The sequence below is a fragment of the Paramisgurnus dabryanus genome, chromosome 15 (genome assembly GCF_030506205.2).
Source record: "Paramisgurnus dabryanus chromosome 15, PD_genome_1.1, whole genome shotgun sequence".
NCBI classification, from domain to species: domain Eukaryota; kingdom Metazoa; phylum Chordata; class Actinopteri; order Cypriniformes; family Cobitidae; genus Paramisgurnus; species Paramisgurnus dabryanus.
The window spans coordinates 20173568-20196318 of record NC_133351.1 but is presented as its reverse complement, the minus strand read 5'-3'; the positions used below and the strand labels follow the sequence as shown (position 1 = coordinate 20196318).

The window sequence follows — 22751 nt, the reverse complement described above, 5'->3', positions numbered from 1 at the left end:
CCATCATGTGGAAATTAACAATGCTGTAAGTGGATGCAGTTCATTCTTGGTACATTCCCCCCTGTCGTCAGATGGTTCCCCTTATCTTATTTTGTTAACATTATATTTTAGCACTGTATATTGCTTCATTATATAGATTTTATAGAATTTCCTGACATAAACTTTAATATATCATCTCATTGATTGTTTATAACTTAATTTGTACCTACCAATATGTAATATAGAATTCAATATGGTTAGCACTTAATTTCATAATGTGGTGATATTTGGTCACCAGATTCATTTTTTCAGTTGTTTTGATTTAGTATAAGCTGCAGAATAATTGTAAAGATATTTTAAAAGGTTGTGTGCCTAAATTGTTAAATGCATTTAGTGGTGAGATTGCGAATTGCAACCAGCAGCTCACCCCTCAATTTCAAAGCGCTTATGCTAGGCACCACACATGTCATCGTCTGAGACAACATAAGGACGAATTGCTCTGTAGACAGTTGCGGATCTAGAAAATTATTTATGGGGTGGCAAGGGGGTGGCATGAGAACTATGAGGGGTGGCAATGAATTAAGCATCCTTGCATGGTTGTCGTGGATTCAAGATATTATATACTGTATATAATATATTCGGTGTATACACTGGACCTCAAATTTTTATAACATAAAAAATGCAACAACAAACGTTTCTATAAGTACCCAAGCAGCTTTAGCAGCTCTACTGTAGCACCCTTTGTCTTAATACTTAGTTAATACGTACAACTTACCAATATCTAAAAACACTGACTGTAACCATGATGAGCAAAGTTGAACATAATGGTATAAAGACTGTTATATAAATAAAATAGGTTTGCCTAGTTTATATTAATGTAAAACATATTTGAAAGGCACACATCTCTTTCTCTCATAACCCTCTTCTTTAATCCTTTCACTCACTTCATGATGGATTTCTATCTTTTCACTTTTTTTTTAGCTCGTCGCCATCTATTTCTATGTTTCTTTCTTTCATGACTTCATCTACTCCTCTCCCTTCCACAACATATTTTCTGTTTTATTTGTACCTTCCACTCCCATACTATTAGATTTTTCTATTCTTTTTGTAAAAAATATGGATATCAGCCTTTCTTTTCATAGTATCCTGGAAAATGCAGCATTAAGTTGTCTTTCAAGCTTTCTAAACATACACAACACTGAATAGTTTTGTCTCCTTAATGAAGACAAATAAAAACATCAGACTGTATCATAACGAGCGATTTCATATGCACGTATGGAATATTTTGATTGCTGCACTAACAAGACATGACGGGCTAACTCTAGAAAGAACTGCTTAAAAGATATTTACTGCTTACGCAAACCTGCAGTTCACTACCAAGCAACTACCTCAGGCAATATTAAACAATCAACAGCTTAATTTTTGTATTTTTATCCTGATGCAACATTTATCTGTAAAATATGACCGTATTCAGTACTCTGATTTGCTGATGTGATGCTCAACTTAATCACTTAAAGACACTAAAGAGAAACCACACATTTTTTGGCAGCATGTGACGATGTGAGGTGCTTTATTAGATCAGAATTACTTGCTACAGACGTGAAGAGACTCTTTCTTCATGGGCATAAGTTGCACGTTACATAAACATTCTTGCCTTTCACCTCAACGATGGAAAAGTAACGTTAGTGCTTTCTATACTTTGTGTTTGCGTCCGCTACCTTTGTTTTGAGCTTGTTGTACTTGCCATCGCTCTGTTGTTTCGGGTTTGTGCGACTCGGATCACGGATGAACTGCAGCGGGAGAACCGGGCTGCCTGTGAGTGCCTTGGATGGTGTGATGCATGCTTTCACGTCAGTCTCCAAAAGTCTCTAACCACGCCAGAAAAGATCGCTGGATTTGTCCTAGTCACTTTTTTAATAAAGTCGATAAAGTGGTCTAAAAGGTTTCTTAATCTTGCGACAAAGTCACCAAGTTGGCAAGACTGTGCTGACTTTTTTACACTGTTGTGACTTTCTGCTCGGACTGACTGTGCGTGCTTGTTTATGAACTCTGCTACCTCTGGTTGGCTAACAATGGAAATTAAGCCAATCATCATCAGCTATGTGGTTGTCCCACCCTTTCTAAAACACACACACCAATCATCATCAAATATGTGTCTCCAACCCCCAAACACGCACACTAGAGAAAAACATTGCCTTTCTGGCTAAAAGAGCCTACTTGGGTATATATATTATATACTGGAATACCAGCGCTGGGGTGGCATATATGGGGTGGCAATGCTTTTTTAGGGTGGCAGCTGCCACCCCGGTAGATCCGACCCTGTCTGTAGAACAGTTTGTCCGATTATGGTTACTGTAGAAACATGATGCCAACTTCCATTTAATGAGACCCACGGCATATTTAGATAAAAATGTCTCATTTTTAGGTTATAAAAACTATTCAGTTCATTATGTAAGGTCTTTATACACCACTGATATTATATGGTTATGTATTATATTGCATTTCTGTCAGGAGATACTTCTAAAATTTACACAATGGAGCTTTGTAACTTAACCAAGATAATGATTCTTGAAGGTCTCAGACAGAATCTAAATCTCTTTCTATGCTTTTGCTTTTGTCCTTGATCCCCATGAAGACTTGCCATATCATCAAGATTTATAACTGCAGGTCTAGAAAGATGGTTACTTTGCAACACCAAAGTCTGTTCTTTTAAAACTAAAAATAATTGATCATGATTAATCATTTGTTCATCACCCAAATAATTGTGCAAAAGTTTTTGTCTCTAACATATTCTGAATAATAGAAACCACAGTGACATTTTTTTCATATACTTACAAATGGTAAACAATGTGACCATAATTCTATAACAGGTGCAGATGCGGGTAGTGATGTCAGCCGAAGAATTCAAACATCTGTGAATCTTTCCTGTAGCAGCTTTAGCAGTTTAGCAAACTTCATTTCCGCCTTTGCCTTCGAATGTTCTTCTCTTATTTAGTTTCAGAATGATACAGGTCATATTCTCGATTGCTCTTTAAATGTTCTCATCACCGTTTAGATTGAAACGAATCTCCAGCCGTTTTTCCCCAATCGCAGAGTCCAGACGGCTGCTGTAATTCCAGACCTCAGACTCATGTGAAACACCAGCAGCAATAAAAATTACAATCTTTAATGTTATTTCAACTTTAAATAAAAAAAAAAAAAAAAAAAATATATATATATATATATATATATATATATATATATATATATATATATATATATATATATATATATATATATATTAATAAAAATATTAGATTTCCTTTAATATATTAAAAAATCTTAAATCTCATGTGTCTTTAGGATCATATGTGGCCGACTTTGATGGCAGAAGCTCTTTGCTTTACCGATTCAACCAGAAGTCAATGAGCACGGTCAAAGATGTTATATCTCTGCGATTTAAGAGTCGACAGGCTGAGGGTGTTTTACTGCATGGAGAAGGCCAGCGAGGGGATTATATCACTCTGGAGCTACATCGTGGAAGACTGGCCTTGCATTTAAACCTGGGTGAGTTACAGGACTGCTGGACGCAATGAATTTCAAATATTTAACTGGAGTTACATCAGATCGGTAATTACTGTATTACCAGCTTTAATTGTCCAATGCAGTAGGCAGTTCCTATTTATAAGGCCTTTAGATTACTCTCTGTGTATACAGTATATTCATATAGATTTACCCATGAAAAACCTCTTGGTTTATTTGGTAGATGACAGCAGGGTGAGGTCCAGCAGTGCACGTATGGTTGTCACTCTTGGAAGTCTTCTGGATGATCTTCACTGGCACTCTGTTCTGATCGAACGCTTTAACAAACAGGTCAACTTCACTTTGGACAGACACACGCAGCATTTCAGGACCAGGGGTGATGGAGATTCTCTTGATGTTGATTATGAGGTGCATTTATGACTCTTTCTGTTTTTCTTATTTTGGAAATGGGATTGAAATACTGATTCATCTGATAGCGTTTGGTAAAAGGTTAGGTATTATTATAAGTCCATCAAACAAAATTATTTAATTTTGATATACATTAAACTACTTCCCACTGTCCAGTTAGGTAAATATGTAATGCGGACTTGCTTTAAAAAGCAAATGACAAACCATTTTTAATGGAATATACGTTAAACATACTAATGTTACCAGAGTATCTTTAAAGAGTAAGAGTTAATAGAGTATTCTCCTTATGTTTGGGTTCCTGGGAGCCACCGAAAATGCCCTGGGTTACAAAATGAAAAGAAAAGATTTTATTGATCTTTAAGAGGAAAATTCAATATTCATAAATCTGCTGTGATAGAGGATCTGCTTCTCCACATATCATTGTTTTCCCAGCCCTCCCATTGCTGTTCCAGAGTCAGACATATAATAGGAGGCAATAGCTATCAGTAGAGCAGTGATGAGGTGAACCTGAAGTTAATAGCACTATAAAGACAAAAGTGCACCTTCCCTATGAGAAATGGCAGTGCTCTATGTATGTACAAGGTGCCCTCGAGATCCATGAAAGGACGTGACATAGCTTGGCTGCCATCAAGACAACGACTGCCTGGTCCTGTACAGTACCTCTGGACCTGCCCTCCACCACACAACACACAACCCGACCTTCAGTTTTTCCAGAACCAAGGACACGGCTTTCCGTTTTAGTCTTCTCTCAGAGGCACTTTAATGCCTGTTTAATTATACTTGTTTTAAATTAAAAGTCCCTCAAATTTTGCCGTTTCTGTTTGTACAGTACCCTACCACACAATTTTCTAGTAAAAAATGGAAACTACTTTCGTTAATAAATAAATGAAGAGCTCTGATGCAAAACCCTCCAAGTGCGTCCGACATGTTTTCTTGAAAGCATTTTTATTAGACTCCTTTGAAATCTGCTAACAAACTGGTATTTCTACCTGAGGCAGAGATTAAGCAAATGCTAAGTGAAAGAATAATTTGTGCAGAGAGCTTTTGGTTAATAACATTATCTCATTTTTGAAGGAGGAGGTGTTTAAAGGATTTTGCATCTGAACTACAGTAGTTGATCCTGGTGGTTTATTAAACGAAGTGCACTAGAAAGATTTGTGATAAATTGAAAAAGAAGTTTTCCAGAATGTGGATTTATAATGGTTGCCTAAAAGTAAGAAATGTGTTCCAAAAAATTATCCCATTTTAAACATTCAACATAGTTTGGAAATACCCTGCAGCTGAACTGGACGACTTAATTACTGATGATCCATAAACAGAAGTTCAGATAGTTGTAGCAGATAGTTCATAATAGGTGAGATAATTCTTAATCGAATGCATCTCAGACAACATAAAAATAATCCTAAACACAAAAACATCTACAACTTGTTGAATTTAACATTTTGAAAAGAATAATCAGGTCCTGACCTCAAACCAATTAAATATTGTGCACTGTAAAAGAAATCATAATTTTAGTAAAAAAAAAAAAATTTATTCTACGGTAAAGCATGTTAATTTGTACATTCTAAAAATACATTTTAACAAAACTTTACATTCAATTTTAGGGTAAAATAAAGTAAAATTTATTTATTTTTTAAAGTAAAAGGTGTAAATCACCAAATATTTTATGTTAAAAATCTCTATAATAATACTATATGATGTAAAATTATGGTTTCTGTAAGTAAAAAATACAAGTAACCATAAAATGCATAAGCCAGAAAAATATAATTAAATAGAAATTTGAAAATAATCCTAAGTAAGGTTCATGATGCATTTGTTTTTATTTGTTTTAACGTTCTTTTCCTATTTAAAGCTAAGCTTTGGTGGAATCCCACTGCCTGGTAAACCTGGAACCTTTATTCGCCGCAACTTTCATGGTTGCATGGAAAACCTCTACTACAATGGAGTGAACATCATCGACCTGGCAAAGCGAAGAAAGCCTCAGATATACAGTGTGGTGAGTAGCTCGTCTCGTTCACACAAAAAAAAATGTAATGTTGGATTTACTTAAAAAAATAGCTTCAAGTGGTTCCACGCAAAAACTATTTTGTTCACTTTATTAAAGAAAATAAACTAAATAAACTTGATAAACGTTTCTTGAGTAATATCTTCAATAATACCCTGCAACATCAGCAGCCAATAAGGTGCCAGTCTATATTGGTTTTATTAATCTGTTAATTTTACACAAGTATGTTATTTTGGCTGAACAAAGTTTTTAAGCAATGCTGACAAGACATGCTTTTTGATAAATTAACTTAGTAAAGATGATATTATCTCCTGTCAGTATTGCATGGTGAGATAATCTTCAAAACATGGTAAGGAGCTTCACCTTTCCGGCTGACATCAGTATTCAGGCCGATCACAACGTACTGGTTATCGGGGATACACCGCTTTTGAAATTGAAGTGAAAGCTTATTTATTTGAGTTTATCGCTTTGAATTGTTCTGGAAATCGAACCCCCAACATTGGCAGTTTTTTCTCAACAAAAACACCATTTCGATTGTCATAACAAGTTCTCAAATGAGGCTTTTGTCTAAATCCTGTAAAAACTTTAATACAAGAAATAAAAGCAGTTTTTAAACACATTTCTGAATATGGTAATCAAAATGCAAATTTTCTGAATCAAATCGGAGAAGGGGGCGGCTGGTATGGTGCCAACCTAAGTAAGTAAACAAACATATTCGCATAACAGAGCTCAAGGCTGTGGAGTCAGGCCTCATTTCAGCGATCTGGTGTCTATACAGCCCTGGGCACAGGGATCAATGAGGTGTTCACCTCACACTGCAGTAACCTTTTCACGCCTACGTGAGCTTCTGTCCTGCGGATGTGCTCTCTGAGCCTGTGTTGCTCTCTGTGGAGCTGCGCTGGTGACATTTATCCAGACCGCCTGCTGCCTTTGTGGGTTTAGCCTGTCTGCTTCTCTTCGGCTTGTTTCCTGTTGCTTATCCTTGTCTTTCCTTGTGGTCCCAGCTTTCTCACTACTGCTTAAGGGTTTCACTGCCGCGTAACGGCAAACATGATTTTAAACCTTTGGCCACAGCGGTGTGTTTTGACATTGGTATTAATAGAGTATGACAAGTACAACATGAAAAAGGTCCTAAATAGGAGAAAATCTACAACTGTGCTTGAGTAAGGGGGAATGTCACATTTTAAAAAGGCAAGTCAGATTGTAACCTTAACTCACGGAAATGTTGTGGCATGACCTAAAACCAGCAATATTTTAAATAAAGTGTCTTGTTGGTTTGCTTCATAAAATAGGCCAAGGTTGAGTTAAAGGAGACAGGTTCAAGGATTCATCACATTTGTCTGGGAGATCAGCTATAGTATGCACTTAAAAAATGTAAAGATTGAAGCACTGAGGTTTTTTGAGATAATGTTTCTTTTAAGCTTTTTTATACAGTATACTACACTATATTCTATTTCTCTTTCGCAATACATATTGATTGCTTTCTTTCTCCAAGAGCTCCCTTTCACTTAAACTTTAATATCATTTCATTTTTACAGTGCACGTACTGTACAAGTAGGTCCAGATTGCATTGCTACTGGTCATGTAAACTGATGCTTGGCTTTTTCGCTCTCCTCTCACAGGGCAACGTGACCTTTTCCTGCTCAGAGCCGCAGCTGGTGGCAGCCACATTTCAGAGCTCCAGCAGCAGCTTTCTGTCGTTGCCAGCACCTGCACCGGTCCTGGAAGGCCCTTCAGTCCGCCTGCAGTTTCGCACTTGGAACCCCGATGGCCTGCTGCTCACCACCCCACTCATCTCCAGTCAGGAGCCTTCGTACCTGATCTTGCAGATCAGCAGTGGGCGCCTCCACCTCACACACCAGACGGCAAATCTGAAGATGTCTGAAGTGTCAGCCGGTGAGGAGATCAATTGCTCTTTGAGCTTGATTTTGTATGCAAACTCACCAGTTTTCTTCTACTGTAGGTTTGAAATAACTCTGGCATTGTGCAGGAGTCTAAAGCCACCACCAGATTTCTTGTTTTAGCAAAAATTTTATGACCATCTATATTTATTTTTTGTCTCTATAGAGAAAATATAGGAAATATGTACACAATTTTTTTTTTAAAACACACATTTCTTCTGGCAAAGGTTCTGAAGTCATTCAATAAGTATAAGAAATTATTTCATTTAGGTTTAAAAGAGCCTGCAGGTTCCTGCTGTTGCTTAAAGGGACATTCCACTTTTTTTGAAAATAGGTTCATTTTTCAGCTCCCCTACAGTTAAACATTTGATTTTTACCATTTTGGATTCCATTCAGCCGATCTGGCGGAACCACTTTATTCATAGCTTAGCATAATCCATTGAATCTGATTAGACCATTAGCATCACCCTCAAAAATGACCAAAAGTTTAGATATTTTTCTTTTTTTAAACTTGACTCTTCTGTAGTTACATTGTGCACTAAGAACAACAGAAAATTAAAAGTTGTGATTTTCTAGCAGATATGGCTAGGAACTATACTCTTATTCTGGCTGCAGAAGGCACAATGATATTATGCAGGCCCGAAAATAGTCCCTTTGGTAACTTTTAATAACAGGGGACTATTTTCGGGCACTGCGTAATATCATTAATAAAATATTGAAACTCTTTGGTCATTTATGAGCGCGATGCTAATGGTCTAATCAGATTCAATGGATTATGCTAAGCTATGCTAAAAGTGGTACCGCCAGACCCGGAGATCAGCTGAATGGATTCCAAAACTGTAAAAATCTATTGTTTAACTCTAGGGGAGCTGGAAAATGAGCCCTTTTTTAAAAAGTACTAAAGTCTTGACACTTTAGCTCATAATGTTATTTTGTTTTTACTGCATACAAATTTCCTGTATTTTCTGGTTGTAACAGAATAACTGGTAAGTTATTATATATGGCACAGTACTGTAATTAGTAGACAAGATAAAGATAAACGCTGTGCTTTTCATAAACCAAGTCTGGGTCATAGCCTTTAATTTATGTAATTGATATGATGTTTATTCTTTCAAACATTTCATCTTTTGTGTCTAGTGATTTTAACATGCGGCAGCAAATTGTAGAAGCTTTAAAGCTTCTGCAAGTGACACAGAAATGATCAAATGGTAGAATTGTCACTTTTATCCAGGCATGACATAGCGTATCCAACAAAATTAATGCTTTGAAGGAGTTTAATTGGAAATGCTGCTCACTTTTAGCAATTATGCACATAGTGATTAAGAGTATTAATGTCTCTCTTTTTCAATTAAGTCAGCCAGGCAATTCAGAGGAATCCTATTAGTTATAGAGCACAGGTATGCTGTTTCACTGGTGCTCTTAACCAGTGAGATGCATGGAAAAAACAAAACTGTTAGAAGTCAATATATATTCTTGAAAAGATCAAGGGAGACTTATATACTGGCCTAAACAAGATTAGTGTTTCAGATAGACAGCTGCATATTCCAGTCTAATCTGATGCTCAACAGCGATTGACTTACTGCAGCAGAAAGTAAAGTGATCTCCATCTGCTCTGCAGTGCCAGTCTCTTTTTTTAATTTTTGGTCTAACTCACGTGATTGGGACATTGATTGAAATGGAGGCTGTTATAATTACTGATAAAGAAGAAATAGAGCTGTTGAGTTCAGAAGACAAACAGATGGCGGCACAGGGGAGACTGTAGACACACAGCAGCCGCACACAGCTTGGGCGCCCTTCATTTGTAATGGCCGGAATTAATTAAATCAAACCTCAAAGAGAATTCATATTTGGGGATGGGGGCGTTTTTGCCAGTGGATGTGTTTTGATGGCACTTTGTATAATGATTCGAGCTTGGTTTACTATGAGGGTTTTTTTGGCATGAGAGTTGATGGATTCACATGATGTGGTTCATTTGAACATAATTGCTGATTATATGGTATGTTGCACTAAAAGGTTTTAATACATTTGATTGACAGGCCAAAGGGTGAATGATGGTTTGTGGCATTCGGTGAGTCTCAACACTAGAGGTCTACAGATCATTATGACTCTGGACAATGAGCCTGCATCCACCATCCAGCTGAAGAATTACCTGGAGCCAAAAGACAAACACTATTTTGGAGGTAAAATATGAGTGCGTAAACATCCCCAGGCAGGATCATTTGTAGTTATATCTGCAGGCACAATTACTGTAGCAGCTGGGTTGAAAATAACCCAGCATTTTTTAGCACCTTAGCACCTTTGGTTGATATACACATTTAAAAATATAGTAACACTGTACAAAAAGGTTGTATTTGTTTATATTTCATTACCTAACATGGTAACACTTTATTTCGATAGTCCACTTTAGTTATTTTACTAACTATAAGTAACTTTGCAACTACTTATCAACTACCAATCTTTAGAGAATTAGTAGAATGTCTGCTTAATATCTACTAACACTTAATTGTTATGAAATCTCAACAGACATTCAACTGTCTATAAGTATCTTTGCAGGTGCATGTCAACTTATTCCACTAACCCAAACCTCTTCCCTAACCCCAACCCTTACAGTCTACTAATACTCTAATGACAGTTAGTTGTCGTATAGTTGCAAATTATTGAAAGTTAGTTGACATGTAGTTGCAAAGTTATTTATAGTTAGTAGAATGTCTAAAGTGGACTATCAAAATAAAGTGTAACCCATTTGGGGATAATTATTAATGTTAGTTAATAACAAAACATTATAGTGCATTAACTCACTTAAAAAATGGCGTTTTCTTAGATTAGTAAATAATGTAGAAGTATTGTTCACTGTTAGTTTCTGTTAACTAATGTAGTTAACTAATGATAAATGTTACCTTAATGTAAAATGTTACAAAAATATAACAATCTTAAAGAGCTAATACTAACCTTAAAGGGGACATACCATGAAAATGTAACTTTTTCAATGTTTAAGTGCTATAATTGGGTCCCTGGTGCTTTTATCAACCTAGAAAATGTGAAAAAGATCAACCCAGTAACTTAGTTTTGGTAAACCATTATCCACAAGCATGTGAGAAAATAGGTAATTGAAATTTGGTTCCCCTGATGATAAATCTTCACGATCCAACCACGGCACTGCCATTTAGTGCAGAGATCAGCTCATTTGCATGTTAAATGACACACCAAAAACAGCACATTTTTGCACACACCTACAAAGTGACAATTTTAACTTGCTATAATAAATTATCTGTATGATATTTTGAGCTAAAACTTCACATACGTACACTGGGGACACCAAAGATTTATTTGACATCTTAAAAAAATTGTGAAATGTTCCCTTTTGTAGTTACATATAATATTAATAGTATAAATCAGATTAAACAAATTCCACAATGGTGCTTTTTTAAACCCCTACATACACTACATTTTCACTATAAAGATGTTTGTAACCTTTCAGAGAAAGGGAAAATGTAAATAAAATATCTTGTAGATCAACTGCTTTTTAAAAAAATCCAAGTTCATAATCAAATGTATTTCGATCTGTTCATAGGGTGTCCTATATCTCAGGACGACTCCAGCTGCTTTAATCCTACAATGGCCTTTCAGGGTTGCGCCCGGCTCATTTTTGTTAACAACCAACCAGTGGATCTCATGTCAGTCCAGCAAGGCCATCTAGGGAGCTACAGTCAAATACAGTTTGACTTATGTGGCATTCGTGACAGGTGCAGTCTTTTATTCACTGATTTTAAACGAGTCAAACATCAGCATGAGATAGATTTATGCTATTGTTTCATATTTTCTGTTCTGCAGAAATATTCACCAGATTTTACAGCATTCACAGACACGTTCGCGTGTCAGAGCTTTTCTTTGTCATTAAGGGCTCAGGGTGTAAGCCAGACTATCGGCAGAGTCCTAATTAGAACTGGAGGAAGTTCATTTGTACTATCATTTAGGTTAGGGGCCCACTAACAAGCTCAGTGCTGTGTCCTGTACTTCTTCTCATTACTGCATACTGGAATCAGAAGCCTCATCGACCTAGAATTACATGACCCCTGCGGTCCCTCAGGTCTACAGGGGCTCTGCATGCAGTAGAGGAAATTTCTTGTCTCCTCTTGTCTCCTTATTAACTTTTTTGAGTAAACAACATAAATGGCAAGAATGCTTGCTGGGTGCTGATCTATTTTAAAGATCTAAATTGCAGACCAAGCATGTTTATATCAAATAGTTTATACCTACAAAACAAAGATGTATAGGTACCCTGCAAAAAAAATGCGGCATGAATTAAAACAACTTGCCAACTTTGCAAGTCAATTCAACCTACTATTTTAAATTTTGACTTGTGATAAGTTGACATAAAAACAAGTTAAATTTTTTTAACTTAACCTTAAGTTAAAGAAACATAAAAATATATGCTGATTTGACATTGTATAGTGCTATTTTAAAGGAAAACACCACAGTTTTTCAATATTTTACTATGTTCTTACCTTCACTTATAGATTAATTAATACATACCTATCTTTTTTCAATCCGTGCACTTAATCTTTGTACAGCGCTTCTTGAATGTGTTAGCATTTAGCTTAGCCCCATTCATTCCTATGGCTCCAAACAAAATTTTATTTTGTGCCACCATACTTACTAGTGTAACATGTAACATAGGGATAACATGGAAGTGTTTGGTGGATTCTAAATTCATCCCTTTTTGGATCCTAAAGAATGAATGGGGCTAGGCTAAATGCCAACACATTCATGACGCACTGTACCAAGATTAGTGCACGCATTGAAAAAAGATAGGTAAGTATGAATTTGTCTAAGTTGAGGTAAGAACATAGTAAAATATTGAAAAACGGTGGTGTTTTCCTTTAAATTATTGGTGCTTATTCTAAACGTCAGTGAAAGTGATGTGTGGTTTTTTCTTTATAAAAATACTTCCTCTTATCCTGGTGTAAAATGCAAAACCAGGCATTCAAATGTTCCTTAAATAGGCGAACGCTGTGACTCTTTGTGTCTACTGGAATATAGAGGTCTAAAGGCGAGACTATATTGTTGTCTAACTAATGGCAAATCCTGAAAGAGTTCAAAGAAACGTATGTGTAAAGGTAAATTAAAAGAATTTGGTGTTGTGCCAGTTTGCGTTGCTCACTTTAGTATTTACAGTATATTTTCTGCAGGTATATGTTTTATATTTTAAGTAGTTATTTTTTAACCACCCAAATCAATGCACTTCAACCAGACCACCATGCTTCATTCATTCTCCCGATATGTTTTTATTTGGCAGGAACATATCCCACTGGCTTGTCTGTGCAGGGGCATTATATTAATAGTGAACTTGTATGAACATGACAAGACCCCTCTATTGGTTGCAAGCCTAAATCATTCATGAGCAGCTGTCATATTCTGAGGACCTCCACTGTGAGCTGTGTGACAGGTTTTGAGAGGCTGCCAGAGGGCAGACCGCTGTGGCTGCTAGACAGAGTCTTTCTTCAGTCTTTGCCCCTCTGTATCCCACCTCAGACTGGGTCTCTGATAATCAAGCGCCAAAATAGCTGATCCCTGCTATGCTTTGGCCTCTTTTGGGTTTTGGATGTTGTCAGGAGTGCTTCTCCTTGGAGACAAATTCATTATTTTGTCTGGCACATATATTTTTTCATTCTTAATGAAGACTCAGTGTAAGACCTATTTAGTTTTTTTTTTAAAGGTGATGATGCATTGGCAGCTGTTTCAGATGTGCTTTCTGCAAATGAGCAACATGAATCCCTCTCTATTAATCCCTCTCTTCCCATAAATTATTTCTCTGAAGTATACTGTAGAAATTGCTTTTTCGCTAATAACATTTAACATTGCTCTAAATGTTTAATGTTAATGTGGTATTAACAAGATCATTATGTGATCTAACGGCACTTGTTAAAATCACAAATGGACGTCGGCTGTCCATCACCCAGTGAATGAGAGCACTGCGTGTTCTGTTACTTTCCACATCACAAATCTTACAACAAATCTTCAGGTCATCGACTTTCACTTACGTTTCCCCCTTCACCAGCAGCCTCTATCGGTGAAACTTCACAGGGCGGTTTATTGCTGCAGAGCAGTTCTGCACATCGGTTGGCATAATTTTATGGTCCAGCAAAGCCCTATTCCAAGCATGGCTAGAAATAGCACAGAGGTAATGAAATCATCACCTGAAACAGTATCCAGCCTGCAGTTGACTCTCCCTGTAGTGGTTAATGGCTGTTTGAATGGCTGTACTGTACATAGAGGCCTCGTAAAGCGGCTCTTCAGGGACCAGACATGCAAACTGAGCTCAGTGAAATAATATATGCAGGCCTAAAGTGCTTGTAATTGTGAACATGAAGCAGACGAAATTAAAGGGCTATTAATCAGCACGTCTCTGGAAACCTCAGGCAAATCTGTGTATTAGTTTATCGACAGGCGTTTTATGAATGTAAGATTCTTCGACCCTGAAGAAATCAAGGGCCTGTTCAGCCCAGATACCAAGTAAAACAGAAAAGATTAAATGATTAGGAATTGACCTTAAATCAAATCTTAAGTTAACTCCCATTTCACAGTTTATTTAATACAATTATTTAATCCATGAGTTAAGATTACAGTGTTTTGCAAATTGCATGATCACACCCGGTTTGATATTGCACCAGTGTTGAACAGATATTGCACATTTCCTGATACAGTTTCTTCATATATCTATTTTCTCCATCAGGTGTCTCTATAATTTTTGTGAGCATGGTGGCCGATGTTCTCAGACGTGGTCTTCATTCTACTGCGATTGCACTGGTACAGGATACAGTGGAGCTACTTGCCATAACTGTAGGTCTGCGCAATGGATTCCTACATTTCAAATACACAAAGTCAATATATATTACATATACTGTATACAGTAGGCTACTGTGCAGAAGTCTTAAGCCACCATCACTTTTAGCAAAGTTTTAATGTCCATCCATATTTATTTTCACTCTTTTTATTAAGATACAAACTGTACACAAAATTAAAAACAGAACTAAATTTCTTCTTTAGGCATCGGTCAGTATTTAGTGTGACCTCTCTTGGCATGAAACACATCTTGAGGATTTTTGAGGAGACTGAAGTCCTGAGGTCATTTGATTAGAATTAGAAATTATAATTAAATTTCATTTAGGTTTAAGAGATCCTGCAGCTGCCTGCTATTGCTCATGTGGAAGGGAAGTTTACCCTAAATACTTAACACTTCAGCTTATACTTTTATACAGTTTTAATAATACATACACATTTCCTGTATTTTCTGGTTGTATTTTACAAAAGAGACTGAGAAATAATTATATATGATCACTATACAATTCCAAAAACAACATATCTAATTGTAGCATGGTGGCCTAAGACTTTTGCACAGTAGGGGTGAGAGGGGCACAACTTACTGCTTTTTGGTTTTGGCTCAATCATTAAAAAAATATTTGAGTTTCATTAATTATATTTTTACACAAGCAAAACTCTCTGCTACAAATGAACATTTGACATTTGTTTCTAGTACTTACCATTCTTGGACAATTATACCAAATGTGACAGAAGTGCAAAAATTACAACTTACCCCATAGGTGGGGTTAATTGTAACAGGCAGGGGGTTGGTTGTAACACTTGCTAAAAACCATACTACAGTTTCAAAATCAAATTCTGAGATAATGAGCATCAAAGTCTGATTTTAGCTATTCAATTCATTACTTTAAAAAGTAGCCCAAATCTGCCAAAAAGCAGAGGACTTGGCAACACAGTGGCAGTGCACAACATCTCTCGTCAAGTTCACGCTTTTTAAATGTACAAAGTCAAAGTTGAGTTGGAGAAAGTTATTCTTAAAGCTCACGTAACACACGCTGTTTCTGCATTTCTGATATTAATCTGGAGTACCTATGGAGTAGTATGACATCCTTTATATCTCTGAAGAGTCTTTAGTTTAATCAGATTTATAAAAGAAAGATTAGCTTTACCGAATCTTTCCGATAACGTACGAAAAAATGAAGAAGGAGGAGTTATAACACGGGAGGAGCGAGTACGAGTCATGCAACACTATACAACACTGTTTTAACTTATGATTCACTACATGTTCGTGTCATTTATATAATATACACGCGCCTATTTCCAACATAAGACAGAAGTCTTACTTACCACGTGTAACTCGTCATGAAAATCCACCGCATCAAACACACACGCAAAACTCCGCTGCTAATCCGGATAATAAACTATATCCATTGTTTCCATAAGGCTGGATGTCTTCTCCTTACATCCAAAAACACACTTCTTGTTGTGCCATTGTTGACTTTTGAAATTAAACAAAGCTGAGTGGCGTGATAAGCTGTTAGCAAGCTCTAGCGTCTCCCGCTGACTGACGGCTGGGCGGGGGTTTTCCGGGGGAAGTTTTCCGGCGGAAGCCCATACAAAGAAGTGATACGTATCGAAAACCCCTGAAACGTCAGTTAGAACCGTAATCGAAAAAAATTAGCCGAAACTTGTACGAACCCTGGCGAAGTGCATTCGGCACAGAAATACTCTGAAACACGCCCAACTGCATTTTTGACACTTTGCCTACGTTTAGCATGAGGAAACAACTCTATAACTGTGTTAATAAGTCAGAATGCTTGAAATACCATTAAACCCCCCCTTTAAGAAGTTTTCAGATATAGGCAAAGAAAACACTTTTTGTGGCACAATGCCATTTTATTGCTTTATGTAATGTTATGGAAATACAAAATGTACAGGGCGTGACCACATTACCTTAATAATGCGTGTTGCAATTGCCTTGCTATTGCATGTTTCTGTATAACGAGAATCATGTGATATGTAAAGAAGAGGTAAATATAAGTTGTGAACTTAAACACAATTGTTCTGTGTGTGCACAGATCGGACTACACCACCCCTTTCAATACGATTGATGTTGCATCCTGTCGACCTCAAGCGTATTGATTAAGGTGTTTACATGAAGGCTTTTCATAATGATTGAGCCATCAATACAATTACAAACTGATTATTTGGTTGCATGTAAATGAACCTATTGACTAACATGGCATAATGTGACGTATATCAAAACAATCCTCAACAATATGTGGGCAGATTTGTTCCTTGGTGATTCTTTCTCTAGCAGAGCTTTGCTTTTCTCTGTTTGTTTTTTTACAGGGATCGTCTTTAAAGTTTGTTTTGAAGAACAGACATGTAGAAAGCGCTGACCTTTCAAACAGTGGCCTTGTTCTTGCTTATGAAGTGTTTCATAAACAAGTCCTTTGGTGAACTTTCAAATGTAATATATTTTCTGTCTTTCTAGCTGTGTATGAAGCTTCGTGTGAACGCTATAGGCTTGCCGGAAGCTCGTCGGGTTATTTCTCCATTGATCCTGATGGAAGTGGCCCTCTGGATCCTGTTCAAGTCTACTGTAACATCACAGGTAAGTTGAATGAATACTTTTGATGTTTTCTTTTAACAAATGGTAGTAAGGCCATGTGCTTACTGTATATTTTAAAGGGTCTATCCTAGTCCCAGACAAAAATGCATGTTTGAGGTGCCTCAATTTAAAAGCATCTTGCACTGACACATCTGAAGATACATCAGTAATTAATATTTCGAATACATTACATATACATATAGACTATATAGTAAAGCTAATTTTAATGTAGGGTTAGGGGGTGTGTACACCAAGGCGTTTCTTCCTGCTTCTGGCTTATGTCAAAAATGGCAGCAGCTGGCGGTTTTTGTTTGAGTTGAAAAAAGTTCAACTTTTGGTGAAACGCTCAGCTTACTTTTCGCTCAGCCATCCAATCACAACTACCACAAAAACCAACATTATACAACGAATGATAAACAAAACATAAGTATCATAGCAACCAAAGCACTTAGCTGAAGAAACGCTGGCAAGCGCCAACAGTTGGCATCCACCTGCCGTTTTCGGCTGCCATTAAATGCTTTGGTGTACATGCCCCTTTAGATTCAGAGTTTGGCTGAATGCCTAGAATATCTGGTATTAATATGTGTCTGTGTCGCCTGCCTATGCTTCTGTCTGAAGAAATCAAATGATTTTATTTTGTTAAACATTTCTGCACATACCTGCAGCTTTTTTGTAACATGCATATTTTAACACTCCCATGCTCTTTATTAACATTTTGTTAACTTCTATATACAGATACACTATTTGATTTTTTTTACTTGTTGCCTGGAATGTTGGAATAATGCATAGCATTAACGCTTTCAGAAAACAAAGTGTGGACTGTGGTCCATCACAACAGCTCAGATGGAGTCAGGGTACGAGGTTCGACGCTGCAGAAGCCGTATGTGGCGTGGTTCAATTACAGCGCCTCATCTGATCAGCTGAAAGCTTTAGTGTCTCTGTCAGAACATTGTGAGCAGAGAATCGCCTACCACTGCAGGAGATCACGGCTCTTTAATCCTTGGGGTGAGTCGTGTATGTTTGGAAGAACTGGGAACTCTTAAAGGGAAATTTCATCGATAGAAACATTAATCTTTATTGAAAGTGGGTCATGTTTGTAGTCGAAATGTAACATAAATTTAGAATTTTGTGCCTATTTGACAGAGAAAAGACAGAACGCGACTTTAGGGCACATTTGTATGGAAACTACAACACAGTCTCACACCCATGGCGTCAATATTTGACGACACTTGACCATGCGTCAATATGTTGACGCGGAGGGTATACCTTTCGCGTCACTTTTTGACGAACTGGGGACTTCAATACTATTAGGTACGCGAAATTAAACAGTTGTCAACTGACATTGGGGTTAGGGATAGGTTTGGGTAGGGATGTCATTATGTAAATCTAACCCTAAACCGACGCGAAAATGGTAGAAAATGGTAAGAAAATAGGAAAGAGAATTTCGCGTACCTGATAGTATTGAAGTCCCCAGTTCGTCAAAAAGTGACGCGAAAGGTATACCCTCCGCGTCAACATATTGACGCATGGTCAAGTGTCGTCAAATATTGACGCCATGGGGTGAGACTGGGTTGGAAACTACATCTCCCACAATGCACTACAATGCACAGCTCTGCAAGCCACTCACATTAATCGAAACACCGCTCAGATATGCTATTGTGTACATAAATGCCACGTTAATATAACAAAGAAAATAGAAAAACTCACAAATAGAAAACGCAGGCTTTGGCTGTCGCTTACAGTTTAGGATTTTAAAATATGTATCCAGGATGCCGCTGTCCATATACGGTACGAAGCTTGGGTAGTAGCAAGCTTCATTCAGTTTCTGATATATTTTTGAGAGTGCTTGGCCAAACATGTATATTCCCAAAGAAGAAAATGCCGCATCCTTAGCATAAAGATGGCGGCTGATCGTTTTTCATCTGTGTTCGTATATTTTCGTAAGTCCCACCCACTTGTCTGTAATAGGTCTGTAGCCTGAAATTATGATTTTTACATCATTGAAAGAAGGAAGTGCAACACTGAAATCTGTATTTCTCAGGGGAAACTGAGGGAATGATGCACGACCATTCAAAAACATGACTGGGGTTCTAACAATACAAAGCTTAATGCAAATCGGTGAAGGGTCCCTTAAAATCTGTCATATTTGTTTGGCTTTGGTATCTGCCAATGCAGAATACACATCGATGCCAAATGTGCCAGATTGATTTTGTCAGGTACTTTAGTTAATAATCAAAATGCTTCTTTCTCTGTATTTGTACTGAATGATAAGTTATGATTTAGCATAAATTAGACATGTCAGTTTTGGAGAGATCCTATAATAGAGAGATTTGGCTCTGTCAAAGGTTTATTAGAATAAATGAAGACAGAGCAGTTTTATGATGCACTAAATGGAAAGTTGAACTGGATAATAATGCAGCGCAAAAAGATTGAGCTTTATTAGCATGTGCATGTGAGAAGGATCATTATGTGTCTTCAGGAAGGAAATTATTTGGCTTTTGAAAAAAAAATCTCTCTTTTTTCCGTTTTGGCAGCTTGTGGAGGGAGTCAAGATTAGGTTCCTTGGTTTATGAAAAATTGATGTAGCTCAATTTCCCTGAGGCTGCATATCATGTCAGTCCAGACTATAAACAATATTTTTATTTTTCACCCATTGTGACATACATTAAAAATGCTTTCTTATCTCTTCAGTAAAACATTGCCTTGTTCACTAGCTTACATATGCAAAAGATAAGCACCATTTTGTCTACAAGTAGACAACATTGTACCTTTATTAAGTTAGACATGTTTCCCACTAAAGCCAAGACAATATTATGCATTCATTTTGAAATCAAGTTATTATTACTACACTTTAAACAAACCAAGAGATTTAATACTTGAAAATGTTTTTGCTATTGAATGATTATAGTAGTCGTGAAAAAATGTGGGCTTGTGCTTAGAAAAATTTTAATGCACTTTTTTTCCTGTTTGACGTTGAGTTTTTCACCTCAAACTACCCATTCTTTAATTGTGGAGAATGGCAGTGAATAATTGTCATTGCCTATGACAAAATTAAATTTACAAGCAGGAAACGGGTTTTAATAAACAGAAGTAAAAATTTGATCATGTGACCTTGCCTGTAAAATCCATATAGTAATTATGATATTAGGAGTATCAACGTTTGATTTCAATCCTTGATTTCACATTGATTTTAATCTTTTACATGGCCTTACTCAGTCAATATTAAACATATCAAGGTTATATTTTAACAGAATGTTTGCTAGTTTGTAAGATATATAATGTTATGTAGAATAATCACAAAAAGTGACTTTAAATGGGAAAGATTAGGTTACAGATACTGAAATATATGGTAAAAATAATGTCAGCTGTAGTTTTTATTCAAGACTTTTTTTCAGTGTTTTCTCTGCGAGGTACTGATTAAAGAATCTCCATATTTTAGTCAAGGTTTCCATTTCCAGTCTGGCTTTTATCCCAGGCTAAAGTCATAATTATTACTCAGATTAAATTCTACTTGGCATTAATACGCAGTTCATACCGGAGATTTATAGAAAGCTATTATTATCACACTTTATCACAAGTGTTTTGATTTAATGCTTTAAATTAATCTGTCAATTAAATTGCTTGCTTAATAGCTTCAAACCGCAAACCTGTCCCTCTCTTAAATCAAACATATCACATTTCTAGTAGTTGTCATCTCTAATCAATCAATTAAAAAAAAAAAAAAAAAAATTATTCTATTCTGTTATGCAGGTCAGCTTTTAAGGACTTTTTTTATTTTTTAACCAAGTGCATTGTGGGTTATGTTTTTACTAAAGTTGATTTGTATTGAGTGTTACATTTGTGTTCTATTTTATTCAAAGAAAGTAATCTTAAACTATCTTTGAGTTTATATGTATGGGCATGTCTGGTATAATTTCAGATGGCACCCCTTTGTCCTGGTGGGTTGACCGCAGTGGAGAGAAGAGAACGTACTGGGGTGGATACCAGCCGGGCGTGCAGCAATGCTCCTGTGGTCTGGAGGAGAACTGTGCCGACATGAATTACTTTTGCAACTGTGATGCAGATAGAATGTCATGGTAACAAGGCAAAATGCCACTCATTACCTGTTTTCTCTCATTCCTTTTGATCTAAACGCATTATCTTGCCGTCTTAATCCAAGTGCATGCTCCATTTTTGGTCTAAAATTTCTCATCTGAGATACATTTCAAGGATTGTAAAAGATTTCATCTTTCATGTACATTTCATGTAGCCATTGTTTCATTAAAGGCTTTTTATACATTTATCAGGAGTGCCTCATTTTTCTTTTTTCTTAATGCCATTATATTATAGGCCCATTTTTGAAGAGCACCCTGGATTGTTTATACATTATTTATATTTTTTGACCCAGAGAAGCATTCCTTTTTCTTTTTTCTAAAGATTTCATCTGTTTTTGATTGCTTAAGTTCACGCAGTCATAGATGGCAGATGAATTGCCTTTGACTGCAGATGAATCTTAGCCTCTTCAGAGTTCTGCTGGTATCAGAATATTGCAACTACGATGATCTGATATGCTTTAAAGTATGGCTACAATGTCTGTCACACACTAAAAGATGTCTCTCAGTGTGCCATGACATTTACTTAAAGATTTTACTGACATTGTGCTGTAAAATCATACAGTGCGCATGTGGCATCTGTTGTTGGAAAAGTTTGGCATTCATACTTTTGTTTACAGGGAGAATGACACCGGAGTTTTCACATATAAAGAACACTTGCCGGTTCAGGAGATAGCGGTTGGTGACACTTACAGACTGGGCTCTGAAGCCATGTACTCCGTGGGACCCCTGCAGTGCTCCGGTGACAGTATGTTAACTGATCTGTTCTGCTGCTGTCATATTTGATAGGGAAGGGTGGTTGGAGGAGAATTAAAAAAGGGAGTGAGAGAAGAAACCAGGCAGATAATTCTATGTATAAACTGAATATCTAATCTATCCGGACTTTGTAATCAAATACTGTGTGTCTTTCTTCCTTTATGCCAGAGTTCTTGTGGAACGCCGCATCCTTTTATCAAGAGGCTTCATGTCTGCTCTTCCCTGGCCTCCCGGCAGAACTCTCCCTCGATGTCTCCTTCTACTTCAAAACTGCCTCTCTCTCTGGGGTTTTCCTTGAGAACATGGGCATTGAGGACTTCTTCCGAATAGAGCTGAGCTGTGAGTCTTAGCATATATAGCATTGTGCAAATGTCTGATTAAAGGCACAATGTCAGATGTTTGCATTAAAATCACTAGCATTAGTTATTGTGTTCACTTTCACGATCCTACAATTTTGAGAAATGTAAACTAAAATGCAATTTAAAAATGTGTCGCATTATTGTCACCTGTCAGTAGCGTCGTGTCTGCATTATTGTTTTTTGTTTTTTTACTGTAACTGCTGTAGAAATCATTGGTGTGTTTGACTTCATGCACTGCTGTGCAGACCACAGACCAAAGTTTTACTATCGAGACACTCTTGATCGAGATACTTCGAT

General features: G+C 36.8%; 1 protein-coding gene across 1 annotated transcript in view; it reads left to right on the top strand.

The window, feature by feature from the left end:
- cntnap5a (contactin associated protein family member 5a) overlaps positions 1-22751 on the top strand; it is a 76072-nt gene that overhangs the window by 38955 nt on the left and 14366 nt on the right. The window contains exons 5-16 of the mRNA XM_065251513.2: positions 3322-3525; positions 3725-3909; positions 5762-5905; positions 7537-7810; positions 9852-9995; positions 11387-11558; positions 14549-14655; positions 17132-17251; positions 18053-18253; positions 21168-21324; positions 21960-22087; positions 22264-22434. Coding sequence (XP_065107585.1) covers positions 3322-3525; positions 3725-3909; positions 5762-5905; positions 7537-7810; positions 9852-9995; positions 11387-11558; positions 14549-14655; positions 17132-17251; positions 18053-18253; positions 21168-21324; positions 21960-22087; positions 22264-22434 — 2007 coding nt within the window. The remainder of the gene's footprint in view (positions 1-3321; positions 3526-3724; positions 3910-5761; positions 5906-7536; positions 7811-9851; positions 9996-11386; positions 11559-14548; positions 14656-17131; positions 17252-18052; positions 18254-21167; positions 21325-21959; positions 22088-22263; positions 22435-22751) is intronic.